This window comes from Acanthisitta chloris, unplaced genomic scaffold (assembly GCF_000695815.1).
Source record: "Acanthisitta chloris isolate BGI_N310 unplaced genomic scaffold, ASM69581v1 scaffold39003, whole genome shotgun sequence".
NCBI classification, from domain to species: Eukaryota; Metazoa; Chordata; class Aves; order Passeriformes; family Acanthisittidae; genus Acanthisitta; species Acanthisitta chloris.
Genome location: NW_008663939.1, coordinates 3,612 through 18,496, shown reverse-complemented (window position 1 = coordinate 18,496; position 14,885 = coordinate 3,612). Strand labels below are relative to the sequence as shown.

The 14,885-nt window shown below is 44.2% G+C and overlaps 1 protein-coding gene across 1 annotated transcript in view; it reads right to left on the bottom strand.

Moving 5' to 3' along the window:
- Positions 1-14,885, bottom strand: part of RBBP6 (retinoblastoma binding protein 6) — a 27,696-nt gene that overhangs the window by 9,207 nt on the left and 3,604 nt on the right. Inside the window, exons 2-11 of the mRNA XM_009071135.1 lie at positions 12,624-12,723; positions 10,062-10,098; positions 5,517-5,545; positions 4,384-4,399; positions 3,153-3,241; positions 2,943-3,039; positions 2,058-2,197; positions 1,217-1,389; positions 519-622; positions 13-77 (exon numbers count right to left, since the gene is read on the bottom strand). Coding sequence (XP_009069383.1) covers positions 13-77; positions 519-622; positions 1,217-1,389; positions 2,058-2,197; positions 2,943-3,039; positions 3,153-3,241; positions 4,384-4,399; positions 5,517-5,545; positions 10,062-10,098; positions 12,624-12,723 — 850 coding nt within the window. The remainder of the gene's footprint in view (positions 1-12; positions 78-518; positions 623-1,216; positions 1,390-2,057; positions 2,198-2,942; positions 3,040-3,152; positions 3,242-4,383; positions 4,400-5,516; positions 5,546-10,061; positions 10,099-12,623; positions 12,724-14,885) is intronic.

Sequence of the window (14,885 nt, the reverse complement as noted above, 5' to 3'; positions counted from 1 at the left end):
TGCTGCTGCTGCTGTTGCTGCTGTATCTTACGGAGCCTTTTCGTGTAGCCAGTTTCATTTTTGAAGTTGTTCACAGCCTGGAGGTAGGAAAATGTGTGTGAAAGGTGAGATGAGACTTCAGAAGAGACATAAACAAAAGACTCCCCAGAGGAAAATCGCTGTCTATTCCTGTAAGTGTCATAAATCCTAAACCAAATGAACACACAGCTATGAACACATCCCAGTAAACTCTGGCACCAATGACTGGTACTTCGGGGGGTCTGTATGTGCAGTGCTTTGCTGTTAACACCCAGTTTGAAAGTGAGCCCAACCCTTACACAGAAGTGTGTCCTGGATTTGCCAGGTTGTCTCTAACAAGCTGTTAGCTTCAGTAGCAACAGATAATGTATTGGAAGAGTAAATTGAGCCTTATTCAATTCAGCCTTGCTTAAGGAGATATAAATTACTATTGTCTTCCCTTTCAGCTTTTTACAGACAGATTTTTCCAACAAAGAGCTGACAGAGAAGCCACACGTTACCTGGCGCAGGAATTTGTTGGCGATTAAAGCGTCAGGAGAAACGTCTGTCTGATGGCAGGTTGGGCACGTGTGCTCCTCTGACTCCAGCAGTGCTGTTCTGATACCTGCAAAGAATCAGAATGTCAAAATAGCTTTCAGCCATGCTAAGGAAATTTTTTTTGTTCCAATCAATTATTTAAAACAAGCACATGATTAATGGGGGCATGCGGTCCTGAACAGAGAGCATGGAGCTAACTATCTTCAATACTGCAAAAAAATGGCATTGGCACAGGTTTCCCAAAGAAGCTGTGGCGGCCCCATCCCTGGAGGGGCCAAGGTTCAGGGGTTCCAGGCCAGGCTGGATGGGGCTTGGAGCAACATGGGCTAGTGGAAGGTGTCCCTGCCCGTGGCAGGGGTGAGACTGGATAAGCTTTAAGGTCCTTTCAACTCAACGCATTTGCTATCTAACACTGCAATCACTTGCACTATTATGCACTGTACTCAGCCTTCTTCAGATAAAGAGGATTAAACTAGATACCTCAGAAGGGAAAAAAGCTTTCTGCCTTTTTTCCATCCCCTGTACATGGGACAAGTCCTTCCCTGTTCAGGACACTGAAGTATTCCACGGAACTAACATAGCAATTTCATTATCTCCTATTTCTGCCCTCAGAAGACCAAATTTGGTATTTGGAATCAACAAACCTGGCAGTAACACTTACATTCATCACAGTAACTGTTTCCACAGCAGGGAATAACAACAGCATCTGTCATTATGTCCTTGCAGATGAGACACAACAGCTCATCTGGAATAGGATCATCCTCTTCTGAGGAGGACGATGGCTCCTCGGGCAGGAAGGGAGGCTTCTCCTTCTTTCCTATAGCATAGGCTTCCCTGGAGGGAGGGTGGAGAAAGCAAGAGAAAAAAGTTAAAGGGAAACTCTCCCAAGTTTAGGATTTTCTCAAACAAAGATAATACATGGAATTCTTCTCCCTCTCCATCAGCCTTCTTAACAACAGTGCTTTAGTTTGAACTATTTTTGTACAGACCCAACATGAGAAGAGAGAGGGAGGAGCAACTCTCCTCCTACAGAACTCTCCTGCTCACTGGACAGCTAAGGAATCAGTTCAGACTATAACAGTATTTCTTTGACAGCTCAGACCAGGTGAGATGAATCCCAGCTCTCCTTTGCCAGAGGGCAGATGTAAATTGGAGGCTCAGGTTGAAGATGGTCTCTAAGTCATTACATCTCGTAACTGAAAGACATCTGTGTTACAGCTCCACAAAAGCACATCCAGGAGAGAAAACCAGAAGGGCTAACACAGTGCCTTTTGGAGCAGTCACTGCCTTCAGCACATGGAAGGGTTTTCTTAGGCTGCAGCAACAGGAAAGCTCCAGCCTGTTTCACATTGTTTTCAGATCAGAAAGCATCATGGACTTCAAAGCAGAGATGCAATGCCAATGCCTCCTCCCAGTAATTCCAGCTGCAGGCCAAAGGGGCTGCACTGCCACTGGGGCACTTCCCTCCCTTTCTGGATGAGCCCAGCCAATCCCATACTTACGCGTCGATGGTTGGAATTGCGTATTTCCCAGTGTTGGTCAGCATGGCACCCTTTGTATTGGGGTCCTTAACCTCCATCATGAAACTTCTTGGAATTCCTGTGCTTTTTTTAATTCTGGGAACAGACTCAAAGTTTTTGTCCTGTTAAGAAACACAGACATATGTCAAGACCAACACTGTAAACGGTGTTTCAATGACTACTTCAAGCACCAAAGCCTTTAACTCCCTCGTCCTACCTAGTCTAAGAGCTGTTAAAAACACTGATTTCCCTAAAGAAATGTGCCCAGGATGTTCCAGACCCAGAGCAGTGTTTGGAACCTAATGACATTTTTTGACTTAATTTCTGGTTGGTTTGGTTCCCCAAACCAACTTCTCCTCCAAAAGGCAGTTCAGAGGGAACTGAACTCAGGGCTCAAGGAAACTTATATAAGGCACTGATAGATGAAGGCTGAATTCATGTCTCATGCACACACAGTCACTGACCCATGCTGAACAGAGATCAGCATAACTCAAACTTGCAAATAGTCAATAGAGGAGAAATACAGAAACATCTTGTTTTTACACAAAACACTAAAAAGATGGACTGTCATTAAAAAAAAAAGAAGAGTTAAAAACAGAGGAGAATTTCCAGTAATATTGAGATGTATCAAACCATAGACAGGGGTTCACAGAGAAAGATCTAGGGGAATATTTAATGCCTGTGACCTAGTGAAAACAGAGTTTTACATTTGCAATCCCAGGTTTCCCTTGAATCCGAAGGGCTCTGCCACACAACCCTATTTCACTCCACATGAACAACCCTAGCTGTGAGCATTCCTGTGACTGTTACCCAACCCTCAAGGTAAAGAGGGAACCCCTGATGACCCACGAGTCCCCCAGACCTTACCCCATTGGTCGGACAGTTCTTTATGTAGTGCCCGGGCTTGCCACAGCGGAAGCAGGTGTATGAGGGGGGAGGTGGCCCCACAGGCTTCTTCATGTAACTGCAAGTTGAGGGAAAAAAGAAGAAGGGATGCATGTGTGTCTTGTTTAAAGAGAGAGCTCTACAATTTCTACATCTACTTCAAAGCACAGGTTTCACATGAGCGACACTTACTTGACTGGATCATATTCATGGCCAGACTGTGTCATCATAGCTTTTATTTTATCCTCCTCGGAAGCATTGGCTTCAGCCAGATTGGCAGTCTGTTCAACAGGTAATTATTTGACACACACATTAGAAACACATTTAAGCCCACACAGCCAAAGACAACACCACTCATCCAATCCTGTAAAGAGCAGCACTACACTAGCTGAGCTTGCATGAAACCAGCTGCTAATACCAAACACATTTGTGCTGAAGATGTTCTGGGGAGTCCTTATGCCATGACATGATGTTTATGTGCCTGAGAACCTACTAGAAAAGAGCATTCTTGGGCACTCACACCTTAGGCTCTGTTTGTACCTTACAGCAAGACTTGTGTAACCAATCCAATTTCCTTCAGAAGACTGAAAAAACACAGTATGTTTCCACTGGACATGGAATTAGGATGATGCAAGCAGCATTATTTACATTTTGCAGCATTAAAAGGACACACAACTGCAGAGGTGGGGCAGCTGGGTTTGCTAGCTGGAACTCGGACACAAAGGTCCTAAGCCTTTTACAATCCCTCCGCAAGGTAAAAGATCCTTTTCAGCAGAAATTTGGCCATCAGGAGCTGCAGTCAGCCCAAACTGTGTGTTCCCCCTACTCACTTCTATCGAGTGATTTAACTACAGTGACCACCACCTGCAGGATTTTCCAGTTGACTGTGTCCTTTTAACACCCAAATTGTAACGTAAACCTTCTGCAGAACTAGATCTTCACATTACTGAAGTCAGCTGATTTTTTCAGCAGTATTTGTTCAACTTTTTTTATTACACACTAGTCCAGATACAAGCAGGGTCTAAGGGAGTGACTGTCAATGACCTGGACCTTCAAGCACCTATCACTCAGCTCAAGCACTCATGGTTTGGTTTGTGTGCATTCATTCACAAAAGCAACCAACTAGTTTCAACATTTTATTAAATGGTTGTTTCATATACACAGTTTTTCTCCACAGTAACAGAATCCGGATCGCCAGCTACGAAACCATTTCCATCAACAGTTACACAAAGCTTTACACATAGTATCGACTAATTTGTTTGAACCCAAACGGTTTACAAAACACATCCAAAAGCCACAAAACATTAGTAGGAATAGACCAAAATCCCAATATGGCATTTCATACACAGTAGTAATAACCAGAGAACTGTTACCACATGGCCTCTGTGTGAGCCAGGCTGCACTAGAGGGGTTAGGGTGGGACAGTGCTGAGCTGCTCCGTGTTACCCTCCTGGACTGTGCTGAAACACTTGCATTGCCTCAGAAGCTTAGCTGTGTACATCCCTGGGACAGCTTGGTGCACTTTAGAGTAAAATTCACAAGGTTACAGACCCGAGGACGTGTTTAAGGACAGCACTAATGGGGACCAATTGCTTTTGGTGGCTACCTGCCAAACTACAGATATATATCATTTTCTTTCGGCCAATTTAATTTCTGTAGTGAAGAGGGAAAAAGTTACCAGCGGGAAGAGATTGCTTTTCATTGGAAATGAACCCCAGTCTTCATTTTGTGGACTAAGAACTAGCTGCCCTGCCTCAGGCCCTGCCTGCTCTAACGCCTGTAGCTGTAGGGACTGGTGGCTGAGCACTCGCCTGCCCACACAGTGCAGTCACTAGTGCTTCCCCAGACAAAGTTACACATCATTGAGCAAAAATGCAAGCAGTTCCCGAGCAACACATGGCATTACACAGTTTCAGAAGGTCACAGCTGCTCAGATGCCACACACACACATTGGTATATTCCTATAACAATGAGGTACACTTACACAATTCACAGTCTGCGTTCAAACAAATTAGCTTGGGCTGTCCTCTGTATAGATCCCACAATTTACGGAATTGTGCAGCATTCAGAGAATGGGTCTGTAACTATGACTAGGAATCAAAAATAGCCATGCAATTGTCCATGGTACAGAACCGCTTCTCTTGTGGCTGGTCCAACCCCCCGGGAATGTCCGGAACTTACAGCCAATTAAATTCTTCTGGACAAACTGGGTTAGTTTCCAACGCAAAATTTATGAAACGTATGAAAAGTGGTAAAACAGCTTCTGCAGTGCTTCTTCTTTGTGTCTTGAGGATGAGTAATACTGCAACATTATGCTGAGGCTGATAAGGTACTCCCCTTCTATCTTCCCAAACTGGGAACTACTCTTTACAGGATAGTGTCAAGATATATACACATTTTAAAGTTAAAATAAATACTTAAGAGTTATTAAAAATTAAAGAGTGTTTTTTCAATTACAACAGTTATCCAGCTATAGATCACAGCAGCAATTTAAAAATAGGAAGCAAACACTTTTTAAAGTATTTGACAAGAATATATATATATATATATATATATATAAGAATAGATGCAGAAGAGTCATCAATCTGTTCACAAAAAATTAAACACATATTCAAGTTCTACAGTCAAAACACAGCAATAGTTAACCTCTACTATAGTCTGAAAGTCTATACTACATCCCCTGAGTGTCACCCAAAGAGGCAATTCCAACCCAGTGTAATTCATATTTAATCAAAACAAAGTTCAAATCTAGGAAGGCTTAAGAGTTCCCATGTGGATATGGGAAGAAATTAAAACAACCCACCCCACTAGAGACAATTTATTGCTCAGAATATCTCAGAGAGGGACCCTGGCAAAAGGCAAAGGGCTAAGGATCTGCCAATTTTCAGCTAAAAAGGATTTAAAGAAAGTATTTAAGCTTAATCAAGGAGGAAGCATCACTCCCAGTGACTTATTTGTCATGTAGTTTGTAAATGCATCAGTGACTGTCTCAGTGAACCCAGCAGACCTGAGACATACACTCTGCCCCTCCTGCCAGTACCCAAATAAACCCCCACCTAAAACATCAGCCACAAAAGTAACCTCTACTTTGTCTGGAAAAAAACCCAAACAACTACTTAAATCATTTACATAAAGGTGCCTATAATGACAGAACAGACTATAAAAATGGAGAGAATTGATTTCTCATATGTTATCAGACCACAGGGCCTACCCCCAGAACAGTCTGGGAAGTGTGAGAATTCAGATTATTCCTTGCTATCAGACCAGACTTGATCTTTAACAGCAGCCCAGCGCTAAAGGAACAAAAGAAGAAAGCACAAAGCATCTTCCTGATGATGAAAACACGGATTCAGAGCACAAGCCTGGAATTTCTGTCTCAATTTTTCTCCTCCCAGCTGCCTATGGAACAGCTCTCAGGAATGAAGTCTCAGGCCAGCAACTACGAAGAGCCTGCATTGCTAGCACTGAAGGGCAGACTTCCCACAAGGAACAAGCACAACTCTGATCTAGCTCCTTCTCCAGTTACTGAATTACATTGTGCCATGAGCAGCACTCAAGCTGACACTAGTCAAACCACCAGAAAGACACTGCAATCACTGCTTATTACATCTAAATTGCTCAAAAATGTAGAACAAAATTTCACAATGTGAACTGCACAGCTCTCCAAGAGGTCACTAAACTGGTCAGCAAAGAGATTAAAAACCTGTCCTTAAGAAAGCTCTTGTGCTTTACTACCTAATGCAGAGGAAGAATTCAAGGGAGCAGTTTTAGCAGACTCTGGCAAAAACATCTCCATGCAGAAGATGATTCCTCACTCCCCTGAGTTCCTCCTCCTCTGTTTTCAGGAAAATACATAGTATCCCTGCATTACTGACTAAAGAGCTCCTGAAAACCTCTCTTTGGAGAGGGACACCCGGATCTACAGAGACCTTTGCTCCACTGCATATCTTATCTTACCTCTCCTCCTTTCCAGAACTCTCTGTACCTAGTTCTGTGCAAAAGAATCCTACTCAAAGATTCCAAAGCCTCCTGTTCCATACATCACTTCTTACATGTGGAAAAGCAGGCCAATGTCCTCTCAGGGCAGGCACAGCCATCATTTTGTGGTGTTTCAGAAGCCAACAAGAAATTAGGAAAGCTCTGGCATTAAACAATCTAGTCCTGACCAGCAATTGAAACACAACAGCTAATAAACTATTAATTAGTTCTGCACTTTTTCAGAAGCAATTATTATATGGCCTGCAGGCAGCAGTCTGAGTTCTTAAAGCAGATGATACTGAACAATTATCAACAACAGCAAACAGATAATTAAACTGGTTTGTAAGTTTTTAAGAGCATGTGCCCAATGGCCACCTTTCCATGATCCCACATTTTTGTCTATTTTTCTCCCTTTAAATTTCTGCTGCAGGATTTCTGGCAGTCCCTCACAACAGTCAAGCAGCAACATCATCTTCATGAACCTGTATGCAACCTAAGGTAACAACACAGCAGCAAAACTGGAAAAAAACCCGTAGAAAACAACCTCCAACACCTAGACTGGAGAGCTGATGGATTAACTCCCACTTCACCCAGCAAACTGAACAAAACCTGAAATGAAGCAGAAAATAGGAGGAAAAGGCTGACCTCACTGCTGAGTGCTGCACTGAAATCACAGAGCTTTCCTCAAACCCCACAGCTGAACTGAAAATTCAGCCAGGAAGGATCCCAGAGCTGCCTGAGGGCACTAAACCCACAGGTACAGCTCTGCCCTTCTGCAGCCCCCAAGGACAATGCCAACCTGGACTGCTGCAGTACGAACACTGACACTGCCCTAGGCAGGCCACAGTTCTGCCTTGGCTGTGCTAGCAGCAGCACAGGAGCACACGTAGGTAAGTGTGGAATGAGAACTGATCTAAGAGTAAGACAATGAAGAAAAGTTCAAAAGTAGAAGCTTTTGTGCACCCTTCAAAAAAGAATCTTAACTGACTTTAACTTTGCTGCCCATCAATAATTGACAAGATTTCTAGATTTACTCCTCCTACACCTACCAGACCCAGGTTCTGCTCTGAATTACATGCAGAAATAGGTGCATTTAAAAAAGTAAGGCAAAGAACCCACCCCACTTTAGGCCAAGACCTGACTCAGCTTTAAGAACGAACTATTTGTGTCTCCAGCAGCTCCTGAGGCTTTTACAGTGAGAGAGAGAGGGCTTGTCCAGAGGGCTGCAAGGCTCCCACCCTCCCACACCAGGGAATGGCTGAGCTCTGCCTTTCATTACTCTCCTGAGTTCTCACTCTCACTAGGTCTTCCCTCCCACTCCAGGATTTTTCCTTTTGCCTTTTTTGAGATATCTACGTTGGCTTACAATAAGATGCTACTTAGCAATGTAATACAGACATGCCAGGGAACACAGGAGGCTAAAAGAACGTTAACTTTATTTATGAACACGTGGTTTGTGTTTATACACATGCTAGTGAACAAAAAGAAAAAGAACTGTTTTCAGAAATCAAAACCCATCTGAATTAGATCAATACTATAAACGTGGTTTACATCAATGCATTACATTAACTGCTAGGGTCACTGGGCCAGTTCAGCTAACTCAGACTCACAGTGAGAGGCATTCATGTCCAAAAAGGAATTCCAACCAATCAGCAATAGAATTAGGGATGTCACATTTAGTGGTTTTAGACCTACACACACAGAGTTTTCAATTTGAGTTTGATTGCTTCCATGGGAACCAGCGGCTGCATTCTTCCCAGAACACAGCCCCAGAGTTCAGGAATTTCTACATTAAATGATCCTAACAGCTGATCAAGCACTCAGATCCAATGATCCAGGGTTAGTGTAATGCCTCACACCAGTCTAGTGAAGGAGAAGCAGTTATACTTAAAATAAAGATGAAAAACAAACCCCAGCAAATGGTATTTGGATCCCCTAAGGGCTGTGGACAAAGCACAGTTACACACGGTACCCACGTGGCTCACTGAGATCTAGCCCATCACCAGGCACTGGTCTGAGTGGGATTCGTGTTAGCAGCACAACAACAGTGTTTGCAAACCTGACAGAAAATTCTGCCCCTTTTCCAAAGGTGAATTCCAAGTGGTGGTATACTAAAGAAAAGCTTAAGCTTTGGGAATTCCAGCAGCACCCAACCCCGGAGTCACCCAGATCCAGAACCGTGCTGCAGGCGCAGGGTAAGAAAAGTGACAGGGATTTCACCCCCAAACGCCCCAGGCTCTAACCTGGTGCCAAAATTTGGGTCACGTTGGTCATTTGCAGCCCAGCTATTGAACTAAACTGCTTCACCAGGCAAGGGGAGTGAGCAAACGCAGAACTTTAGAATACCACTTGAGAGCAACGACATCGAAATTCACATCAGGCTAGTAAAGACATTTCTGTACTCAGAGGGGCCCAAACAACAGCACTTCAGTTATACAGTGTTAGGAACAAACACCCAAGTATTGAGTGACATAAGAAGGAATCATTTAGCTGCGCAGAACTGTCCTCAAAAGGTCTGGGATATGCTGGGTTTGGTATTTGTTTGAACCCCAAGTCAAAAGTAAGAACAGCAGCAAGTTTCACAGTAATGGTTTCTCAGTGGTTTTTGATAACATTCTCAAAAACCATTAGGCAAAAAAAAGGTATTGAAAAACAAAAGCTAAGTGATACAATGTGAAAATGGCAAAAAATACACTCCAAACAGTTTTTATTGCAAGAAACAAAAAGCACACAACAACCTATACAAACATACATATCACTAGCTATAGACAGACAGATGTAGAACATGGCACCATGTTCGTGTGCAAACCTCAGGCCTACAGGATCTGCAACGATCATACATTATCTGTACAACACAGAGTCATACAGGAGAGATTCTGGCATATTCCATAGGAAATACAATGCATTGCTAGGCACAAATACCAATATTCACATTAGAACTCTGCAAATGATGGCATTACTCAGTTTTTACTATGCTGAATAAATACAATGTATTTACAACATACACTAGGTTTTACTGGAAAATATATTAAGTTAACGTTTGGTAAATTAATAAAAGGCTGCATTGCTTAGAATTAAGGGCAGTGTGTAGGAAATAAAGTGTGAGATTGTGTTTTTACATACTGCTTTTGATGTCCCACTCACTGGCTCACTTCGACTTCTAGAAGAAGAAATAAAGGTGATCAGAAATTAAACCAAAGCACTTGTACCCAGCACAAAGACTCTAGAACCTGATCATCACAACATTCTGCTCCAATACTCTACTGAACGTGCAAATTCGTTTGTATACATGAACCATTTTCTCTTGGTACGTTCAGGGCAACTAAAAAAACCCCAAAAAATCACATTTCTACCTTGTCACAAATTACTCAAGATATACAGATCTAGAACACAACAGTGCAAGAGAAAGTCCTCAGATAAAGTCTCTGCTAAGCACCAAACCCATGGAGTCTGTAGCAGAGTTGTGTGTCCTTAATCAATCAATCCCCACCACATGGAGGCAGCTCTGGCCACCCTGTGCACCCCTGGCACTACACACAGGCACCAGGGACAGGACTTCAGTCTCTAGGAAAGAGCAGTGATCATCTACAAGTGCAAGTTTGCTTCAGTGACAAACAGAGTCATGTGACAGAGGATAACACAACAGTGTCAGCAGCACAGACTCTAGAACAGTGTTTCTTTGTGGAAGCCCAAGCACTGTGTTCAGATCTACTAGATTTAGCCATCAAAGAGCCAAAATATTAAACATGTTACATATGCTATATTGACTAAAAATAGTAGTAGAAATGTCACCTGAAAGTAGTTTCTAGGATTTTGTGCGATTTAGGAGTCCTGTGACAAAAAAAAAGGTCTTAATTTCCAGAATTTGCTTTAAGATAATCTTGAAAATGCTACGGTATTTTAGGAAATATGTATTACATTTGACAACTTGCTGAGATTCCACATACTCGTTGGTCTGTACCTGCATGCTCCTCGTCGTGAACCACACATGCAACCACTGAGGGAGCTAACAAACAGTCCACACAGCATCCAGAGTCCCATGAGCACAGGCAAGGCAAAGGCTGCTGGGGAATTTAGGGAGCAGTGGAAAGGCTCAACTTCCTGCCACTGCTAGAACACCCAGGCAACCAGACACACCACGTACCTCCTGTCATGAGGACGTACACAGACATATCTTGGATTAACACACAGTGGTTGCCTCAGCCATTCACTGCAAGGTGGGTAAGGCCCTTCTGCAGGGCTCTGCACCATTACAGCAGGCATTCCCCAGCCCCAAACATCGCCCACTCCACCAGTTGTGGTTTCCAGCTGAAGGACCACAAAGCTCATCTATCTGGTAAATTTTCTGCTACAATAGTGCTGCTCTCTACTGATCCCCACAGGGGTACTGGTGGGATCTCTGATGCTGGCAGCCTCTACCCTCTCATTTCAGGGCAGCATTACAGCACCAGTTGAGGGAATACTGACAAGACAGCACTGAGCACACGTCAAACCTAACCCCAAATCCAGGCCGTGGTTACAAGCAGAGTGCTGTGGTGTCCCCAGCCACGAGCGAGTGCCTCAAAGCACTGCACCAACTCCTGCAGCAATGTGCCTGAAGGTCACACGCTGAGCCACATCAACTCAGGCTTTTTGCTTGCAAATGCTTCATGGGTACCAGGATGTTGCTGTACTGTTTGTTCAAGACACATTGTAACTCCTCAGGGTACTCTGTTTATGGAGAACCAACATTAGCAAGACAGGGCAAAAACACAACAATATCTCCTGGCGGTGGTGGTGAAGGGCATGGCTTTAAGGAGCCTGGAAAACAGGAGCTTTCCAGCAGGGCTATTAGCTTTTACAGGTCTAGAATGTATGAACACATCAATGCAGCAATGATCCTGTAGTCAGGACTGCATTTGAGTATCTGTGATATTAATCAATACACCTGATTCTCTGTCCTCTGCAAATCTTAGGAATACTGAATTAAAACCTGGAGCACAGACATCAGTGTGGGCACAGACAGACTCAGAGAGGTAACTAGCACATTTGGCAATGTGCTAATTGCTTCTAGGATTCAAGCTTGGAGAGGATGAACCAATCCTTCAGAGTACTAGCAGAAAAGCCAGTACACCTCAAGGTGTGGTCCTCTGTCTCCTGCCTGGGACACACATAGTCCTTAGGAAACTAACAGGATTCACTTCTGGATGAAATTTGTTTGTAACTCTTGGTCTTTCCTCTACAGCAACTATCCCCCCGCTCTGAGGCACAAAAATACCTGTGGTACCCTGCCCCACCTCCCCCAGAAGCAGGAAAGAGTCACAACCCCAAGACCAGACTCTCCTGAGATGGGAACAAATGCTAAGCTTACACTACAATGCCTCACTGACTTTACCAAAAAGCTAAGCACATATAAGAAGGAATCTCCCCATGTAGAGGAAACAGGATCTGCACTTGGATCTCAGAAAAATCAACTCCATAACAAGCTCAACAGAATCACCTTAAAAGTTACCATTGTTGGAGTCTGAACCCCATGTCCCAACAGGCCTCAAAATCTAAGTCTCCTTTGGGACAGACAGATGAAAATCTCCCCCATGACAAGGAAGACCAGCAGCAGCTCTAACAAGGCAAGTACAACCCCAGTGGCTCTGCACCCTGCTGTCACACCGACCCCTCCCAAGGCAGCCAGCACCTCAGGGTACTTACATAACATATGTTTTGCTGGTGGCTTTAACTCCTCCAATGGGGATTCTCCTCACAATCACCGATGAGTTCTTGGGGATCAGGGCACTATCATCAGTGTATTCTGCAAACAACAGCAACACGGGAGAAACATGAGTCCACTTGCAAGATGTATTTAATATGTAATTACAGAGCACTTACCAAAGAGAATCCCTTTACAGATCCAAAAGCACAGTTTTACACCTAACATCTCACGTTTATCCCCTCAACACACCTTGCAAGGAACCTTCAGGATTGATAACCAAATACAAGCAGCAAAATCTTTTTCATCTTGTACAACCAGTTTGAGTGCCAACAGCAAAATGGTCTCAAAGGCCACTAAAGCAGAGCCTCCTAAAGCATGAGGTTCTTCCCTCATCTACCTTAAGTTGCTTTTGCTTGTTTGGCTACAAAAATCAAGAGATCGCTGGAGAAAAACAAACCACAGTTTCACCTGCATCACCTTCAGCCAAGTCTCACCTGCATGAAAGATACTGAAGTCTGACTGCTTGTCCTGAGCAGGCCAGGGTGTGAAGCAGGAAAGCTCTGCACCACTGCTACCCTGTGCTAACTGAACCTGACCCCTCTGCTGCCCTGCCCAGGCTGCCAGAACCCACCAGCACTGCGTGGGAGCCGAACCCATCCACAGCCACACTCTGCAGCTGCTCAGGGCTTGACAGAAATGGAAATGAAACTGGCAGTGCTAGAGTTGGGAGCACAGAAATTTGGGGGTTTTTTTTCTGAGCTTGCCTTCACAAGTAGGGCAGAAGTGGTTCAAAGTAAAGTGGTACCTCCCCTCCAAGCTAATCACCTTGTCTGAATTAACCAAAGGGACATGAGATCTTTCCATCCACTTTCAGCACAGAAGAGAGACTCAAATGAAATTACTTCTCAAGACAGCCTTGAAAAGCCTTTGGAAGGCAGCATGTGCCTGGAGCTATCCCTGCTCTGCCTTGGCTTGCACCATGCTGCTTGTCTGAAGAGGAGGAGAAAAGCCTTCTGACCTTTTACATAAGGCCCAAACAAAAACCCAACTCTCAGACACACTTTGACACGATAGCTAAAACAAAAAGCTCTCTCCACCAGAATGGTTCTGTACTGAACTGACATGAGCTGGGTATGACTAAATACTGTAGAGCACCATGAGCAGCCACTCCTGTGATCTAGTGTGAGACATTCAAAACCCTTCCCTCTGCAGACCGAATCATGGTGATGGTCTGAGACCCAGAGCTGCTGTGGGTGGGTTTGCTCCAGGATCACACACAATACACAAGAATTTCACAATTTATGCTCCATTTTTCAGTGTATTATTCCTCCAGGCAGGAACCTCCCTTAGACCAAAACACACCTACCAGAAGACATCACTTCAACCACGTAATGAAAATTCTGCTGCTGTTTCCAACTGACAGAATGTTTCTTCACATAACTGAGAAATCCTTTAGCTGAAACTCATTCCTGACCTTCCCCTGTAGGGAAGCAAACAGCAAGGTTCCTCTGGACTGCAGAGCAGTTTAAAAATGCAGGAGAAAGGACCAGCAACGATGGAAACAGCAGATCTTACCCAACTCATATCCTGAAACAACCCCCGAGCTCTGCTCCTCACACACTTGCCCAGAGAGGCTGCACCAGGACCTTTTGGTGGGGAAGACGCTCAGGCAGTGCTGAGGCCCGGACAAACACCTGGGAGGTGGTGGTATCTGCAGTTCTAGAAGCCCAAAGCAGCTGTTTCTACTTGTGGAACAGACTAGAACTGAGCATTCTTTCTGTTCCAGATCACAAATCACTGAACTGAGATTTCAGGAATACACAAAAGCAACAGTGGCTCCACAAAAAGGCTTTCAGATTGAACTGGCATCTCCCAGCAGGAACCTGTTCCCCATGGGCAGAAACAGCCCCTGGCAGAGACTCCCAGTCCCAGGACTGCACAGCCCTGTCACTGCCTCACCACAACTCCACACCTGCAAGGTCAGCAGTGAGGCCAACTCAGCACAGCTACTCCTCATGCTTGTCCAAGCACAGCTCCAGCACCAACGCTCAAAGCTGGAGGTAACACACTGCTGATTCCCACTCCCTTACAGCACAAACTTGTTTTACCACCAGGATGGCCAGGAAACAGCTGCTGGATTTTGTCAATCTGACCTGTGATTAAAAAGGACTCAACTAACTCAAAACACTCAGAAAAGCAAAGACAGATTCGGCTATTAAAGGCAAGAGCAGAAGACACAAGTCTAAAATTTGCTATCTGTC